The sequence below is a fragment of the Macaca mulatta genome, chromosome X (genome assembly GCF_049350105.2).
Source record: "Macaca mulatta isolate MMU2019108-1 chromosome X, T2T-MMU8v2.0, whole genome shotgun sequence".
Lineage (NCBI taxonomy): Eukaryota > Metazoa > Chordata > Mammalia > Primates > Cercopithecidae > Macaca > Macaca mulatta.
The window spans coordinates 95,145,459-95,151,996 of NC_133426.1; the positions used below are offsets into that span (position 1 = coordinate 95,145,459).

Genomic DNA, 6,538 nt, shown 5'->3' on the forward strand with positions numbered 1-6,538 from the left:
ATGACATAAATATATGAGATAAATATATGAGTATATTCACAATGAACACTGAATATTTCTTATATACAATCCTATTCAGAATGTAGAAGGGAACAATGAATCTCATAGTTATCCTGAAATGTGGAAGTGAAAGATTCTACCAAACAGCAGAGCAGCATAGATGCTTTTCTTGGGGAAAGAAGGTGCAGGAGTTATTTTCTCCTTTCTTTTATAAAAATATCTTGATTTGTTTTCAGGGTGCATCTGACAAGCCTTAGATGACCGCCAGCAACTTCAGTTCTCACCAAATTTCTAAATTTCGGCCTTACCGAGAAGCAGCCAGTCATACTATCCTCAAATTTTGTGAGTTCAATTTACTTTAGAAAGCCTCTAAAATGTAGACTCTGTTTATTGTTTTACCTTGATGCTAACTACTGATGCTGAGATGTTTATGTAGAGAGATTTTCTAATTGCCAATATTAAAAACATAAAACTCAGCAAAGCTTAGCAAGGACCCAAAAATATGCCTGTGAAATGATCAGAGTGTGTGAGGACTCTGAAGAAGAAAGTAAAACAAAAATAGACTAGAGAATGGAGAAATGAGTGTTGAGAAAAACGTATATTTAAATGTTAGAGTTTTACAATGCACGTACAAAGTAACATAAGTAAAATAAAGATAAAGCAGGATAAGAAAGTATCACATAGTAACAGAAGCAAAAGAATGACATACTTAAAAGCTGGGGGGAAATGAAATGTATACCACTCCATGACTCAGAAACAGCACAAGACAGACAAAGATACAAGATAAACTTTAATTGTGATCACTATTATTGGTGTATCAGAATGCTTGTGATTTTTGGACACTGATTTTGTATCCTGAGACATTGCTGAAGTTGCTTATCAGCTTAAGGAGATTTGGGGCTGAGACAATGGGGTTTTCTAAATACACAATCTTGTCATCTGCAAACAGAGGCAATTTGACTTCCTTTGTTCCTATTTGAATGCCCTTTCTTTCTTTCTCTTGCCTAATTGCCCTGGCCAGAACTTCCAGTGCTCTGTGGAATAGGAGTGGTGAGAGAGGGCATCCTTATCTTGTGCCAGTTTTCAAATGGAATGCTTTCAGTTTTTGCCCATTCAGTATTATATTGACTGTGGGTCTGTCATAAATAGCTCTTATTATTTTGAGATACGTTCCATCAATACCTAGTTTATTGAGAGTTTTTAGCATGAAGAGGTGTTGAATTTTGTCAAGGGCCTTTTCTGCATCTATTGAGACAATCCTGTGTTTTTTGTCATTGGTTCTGTTTATAGGATGAATTACCTTTATTGATTTGCGTATGTTGAACCAGCCTTGCATCCCAGGGATGAAGCCAACTTGATCATGGTGGATAAGCTTTTTGATGTGCTGCTGGATTTGGTTTGCCAGTATTTTATTGAGGATTTTTGCACCGATGTTCATCAGGGATACTGGCCTGAAATTCTGTTTTTCTGTTGTGTCTCTGCCAGGTTTTGGTATCAGGATGATGTTGGCCTCATAAAATGAGTTAGGGAGGAGTCCCTCTTTTTCTATTGTTTAGAATTGTTTCAGAAAGAATGGTACCAGCTCCTCTATGTACATCTGGTATAATTTGGCTGTGAATGTCTGGTCCTGGACTTTTTTTGGTTGATAGGCTATTAAGTACTGCCTCAATTTCAGAACTTGTTAATGGTCTGTTCGGGGATTCGACTTCTTCCTGGTTTAGATTTGGGAGGGTGTGTGTTTCCAGGAATGTATCCATTTCTTCTGGATCTTCTAGTTTATTTGTGTAGAGGTGTTTACAGTATTCTCTGATGGTAGTTTGTATTTCTGTGGGATCGGTTGTGATATTCCCTTTATCACTTTTTATTGTAGCTATTGGCTTCTTTTCCTTTTCTTCTGTATTAGTCTGGCTAGCAGTCTATCTATTTTGTTGATCTTTTCAAAAAGCCAGCTCCTGGATTCATTGATTTTTTGAAGGTTTTTTTTGTGTCTCTATCTCCTTCAGTTCTGCTCTGATCTTAGCTATTTCTTGTCTTCTGCTAGGTTTTGAATTTGTTTGCTCTTGCTTCTCTAATTCTTTTAATTGTGAGGTTAGGGTGCCGATTTTAGATCTTTCCTGCTTTCTCTTGTGGGTATTTAGCGCTATAAACTTCCCTCTAAACACTGCTTTAGCTGTGTCCCAGAGATTCTGGTTTGTTGTTACTTTGTTCTCATTGGTTTCAAAGAACTTACTTATTTCTGCCTTAATTTCGTTATTTACCCAGTAGTCATATTCAGGATCTGGTTGTTCAGTTTCCATGTAGTTGTGCAGTTTTGAGTGAGTTTCTTAATCTTGAGTTCTAATTTGATTGCACTGTGGTCTGAGAGACTGTTTGTTATGATTTCCATTCTTTTGCATTTGCTGAGGAGTGTTTTACTTCCAACTATATGTTCAATTTTAGAATAAGTGTGATGTGGTGCTGAGAAGAATGTATATTCTGTTGATTTGGGGTAGAGAGTTCTGTAGAGGTCTATTAGGTCTGCTTAATACAGAGCTGAGTTCAAGTCCTGAATATCCTTGTTAATTTTCTATTATTGACAGTAGGTCACTACCTTCAATAAAAATACATGGATGCAGCTGGAAACCATCATTCTTAGCAAACTATCACAAGAACAGAAAACCAAACACCGCATGTTCTCACTCATAGGTGGGAACTGAACAATGAGATCACTTGGACTCAGGAAGGGGAACATCACACACCGGGGCCTATCATGGGGAGGGGGGAGGAGGGAGGGGGGAGGGATTGCATTGGGAGTTATACCTGATGTAAATGACGAGTTGATGGGTGCAGCACACCAACATGGCACAAGTATACATATGTAACAAACCTGCACGTTATGCACATGTACCCTACAACTTAAAGTATGATAATAATAAATAAATTTTAAAAAAAATTAATGTATAGGACATTTACAAGCTCAACAGATTTCATATTTTTAATGCTGTTAGAATTGCTTTCATTTAAATTTCTGATTGTTTGCTCTTAGTTTATAGAAATACGATTTGTTCTGATAGTTGAATGGTGATTACAAGAGGCTGGTGGAGGCAGTTAGGTGGGGAAAGGGAACATGATCGAAGTTTCAGTAAGAGAGGAAGAATAAGCTTTAGTGAGCTATTGCACAAAATGGTGAGTGTAATAACTAATAATGCATTGCATATTCCAGAATTTCTAAAAGAGTAGATTTTAAAATGTTTTCACAACAAAAAAATAAATAGGTGAGATGATGGATTTGTTAATTAGCTTGATTTAATCATTCCACAATGTAAACATCACATTATACCCTATAAATACATATATTGTCATTGTCGGTTAAAAATAAAACTGTAAAATGAAAAAAACAAAAAAAAAAAAGAAAAGTCATCACCCTTGAATTAATATTAAACTCTTAAAAAATAATTGAAGATTAAATTGAAGGGAATAGGGAGTATGAGATGCTAAAAGTTCAGGAGTATTGGAACAGAGAAAGCATATTGAGTGAATAGAGGAAAAAGTTGGTTAAGGGAGATGGAGTCAGATTGTAGAGGGTCTCTGAAGACTGCAATTATGAGATAAGGTTCCACGTAATTCTACATCTTTAAATCCTGCTAACTTATCCATATATTCTGCCTATGTTAGCTCATAAAAACTAGCCATGAAAAATAAAAACCACATTAGTCAATTTCTCAAACTCCACCAGATTTCTTTTCAGCCCACTTGCATTCGCCTTTCTCCACCATGGACTTCAGTTAGAATGTTCCCTGCCCATAATTCTGCTCTGAAGGAATCTGCCAAGTTGATTGTTCAAAGTCCTCTCGTAGAGCAGAATTGGAAGCACAGAGTTCGGAGTATTAGGGTACACTGAAAGCGTTTGCGCAGGTAAAAGACATAAGGAAAGTAAAAAGTACGAGGAGAGAGGGGTGACAGGAGAGTGGTGAGTGTAGTTTGCCATCAGTGAAATCTGCCACTATCAGTAGTAAAGCAAGCATGAGGTAAATTTCAGCTTGACTAGTGCTGAGGCATTGAGAATGAACAGAAATTGGTGAATTTGGAAGATATTTTAATAAATGAACTCAGAATTTGAATTTCACTCATCAGCTTCCTACTTTCTTATCTACCCTACTTTCCCTTTTCATGATTCACAATTGTACTTCTTTGTACAGACATTACTTTTATTTTATTTATCTATTTTATTTATTTATTTATTTATTTATTTATTTAATTTATTTTGAGATGGAATCTTGCTCTGTCACCCAGGCAGTAGTGCAATGGCATGATCTCAGCTCACTGCAACCTCTGCCACCTGGGTTCAAGCAATTCTCCCATCTCAGTCTCCTGAGTAGCTAGGACTACCAGGCGCCCACCATTATGCCCAGCTAATTTTTGTATTTTTATAGAGACAAGGTTTCACCAGGTTGGTCAGGCTGGTCTTGAAGTTTTGACCTCAGGTGATCTGCCCACCTCAGCCTCCCAAAGTGCTGGGATAACAGGCATGGGACACCGCGCTTGGCCTAGATGTTACTTTTAAAAAGGTAGGTTTTTAAGAAAGGTAAAAATTACAGGGGAAGAACGGCTTGTACCTTATACAAATTCAACCATATCATTTTCATTTTCACATAGGTCTTAATTCTCTTTTAAATATATACACTTATAATACCTTCCTCCTATTTCAGCCCCGTTTTAAATTCTCAGGTAGGTAATTGAGATCCATCTTATTCAATGAAAATTATTTATAATTCACCATCTGAAAGGAAATAATCGGGCCTTCTATCCAGAACTAAATGTGTTCTAGTGCATAGGGTATATACCTAAAATAGCCAAATGAGAGGTTATGTTGTTCCAAGTTTATTCAAATTCCATAACTAAGTTATGAGAAAACATATTTAATAGGAGGCTTACATTTGCTCTCAGTTTTCACTTTATTCTGTGGGTTTGTGACTCTGATACAATATTTATAGTTGTGAGAAGGCACAGAAATAGCACATTCACAGGCTTTTTGCCATGACCAAAGAACTGACTTCTTATAAAATGGAACATACATACATGTAGTAAATCTTTGTCTTCTTTCTCATAAATAGAACCCAGGATGAGTTCTCCTACTAAAGAAGGAAGTGATACAGCTGGAAATGCTCACAAAAATTCTGAAAATGAGCCTTCTAATGACTGTACTACAGACATAGAGTCTCCATCTGCTGATCCCAATATGATCTATCAGGTAGAAACCAACTCAATAAACAGGGAGCCAGGCACAGCAACCTCCCAGGAAGATGCTGTTCCTCAAGCAGCAGCAAACACTGAGCTCGAAACAGAGATCCAAAAAGATCAACGAGAAGAAGATATAAAAGAAGAGCCTCTTCTCCTTCAGATCCCCATTCCTAGAAAACTGATCTCTCTTATGTCAGAATTAGGAAGAGGTAACTATCTGAGAATCCTCCTAGTGAAAATTGACCAAAACAAGCCCTTAAATGATAGATCAAAATCTCACTCAGAGAAAGCTGAGATGAAAGCAAACAATTGCCCCGTAAATCGCAAAATTCGTTTTCGACTTTCGACTTCATGGAGAGTCCCATTTATTAACAATCATGAGATAAGAAGTATGATTCTCCGTCTGCTATGTGAGAGATATTTCTCTCAGGCTGAAGAATGTCAGGATACTATGTGGGTAAAGCAAAATTATATAGCATGTCTTTACCGTCCAAATAGTTTCACCCATCACGAGAGAACCGTAATATTTAGAAGGCCTTTGAGGGTGCGCTACCACCGTCCCCTCACTGAGAGAATGACATCAGGAAAATTTTGCAAATCAACTGACATGAAAGGGAAATATAGATTCCGTGCTATTGTGAGATCTGTGCTCTTTGTGTCACATGTGCAACTTCAAAGTCTTTTTAATAGAAAAGGTTTTGTGGATATATTGAGATACAACCATACCAGGAAGGTTATGATCATAAGCACCAATAATGGTTGGAAATACTTTTGTCCCATCTGTGGAAGGCTTTTTAACACTTACTTCGAATTAAGACGTCATTCATGCCGCTCTCCTGGGAATTAAGTTAAATTGGGGGTAAATTCATTTTAAAATGTAACTTCTAAAATTCATAATTTGACTACTAAAGTAAGACAAAATTGCATGAACATAAATTTTAGTATTATTAGAGGGAGAGGCAGAAAGAAACACAAACTAATAGTAATTCTCAGCAAGAAATACCTATGGCGAGAGAGGAAACCTCTGTTTATACTTTGCTTTTACAAGTACATCATTGAAATATCAGACCCGTCATCTATACTGAGTCAGTAATTGAACCAAGTAAATGTTTTCACTGTCTTAACATCAATTTTGGTAGATATAACTATTGTTAACATAAAAGACTCCAAGTTAACAGGATCCTGACTAAGAGAGCAAAGATATGTTGGAGGGCCAAAGTTCTACCAGGTGTTTCCAGAGATTCTGCTAAATGTAATATCTGAAATGTTCTCCATATATTCAATAAAAACCAATTTGAAGAGACATAGAAAGTTGTAT

At 36.6% G+C, this 6,538-nt stretch overlaps 1 protein-coding gene across 1 annotated transcript; it reads left to right on the forward strand.

Annotated features, from left to right (window-relative positions):
* The first annotated feature begins 5,101 nt into the window (after positions 1-5,101).
* CPXCR1 (CPX chromosome region candidate 1) lies at positions 5,102-6,067 on the forward strand. Its single transcript, XM_077989029.1, has 2 exons — positions 5,102-5,408; positions 5,469-6,067. Exons 1-2 carry the CDS (start codon positions 5,102-5,104, stop codon positions 6,065-6,067), a joined length of 906 nt encoding a protein of 301 aa, XP_077845155.1.
* The last annotated feature ends 471 nt before the right edge of the window (positions 6,068-6,538 follow it).

Bases quoted from the DNA above. Each gene is read 5' to 3' on its own strand.
- CPXCR1 (XM_077989029.1), top strand. From the start codon at position 5,102: ATGAGTTCTCCTACTAAAGAAGGAAGTGATACAGCTGGAAATGCTCAC. The intron at 5,409-5,468 runs TTATGTCAGAAT...AAATTGACCAAA, and splicing joins TCCTAGAAAACTGATCTCTC to ACAAGCCCTTAAATGATAGA.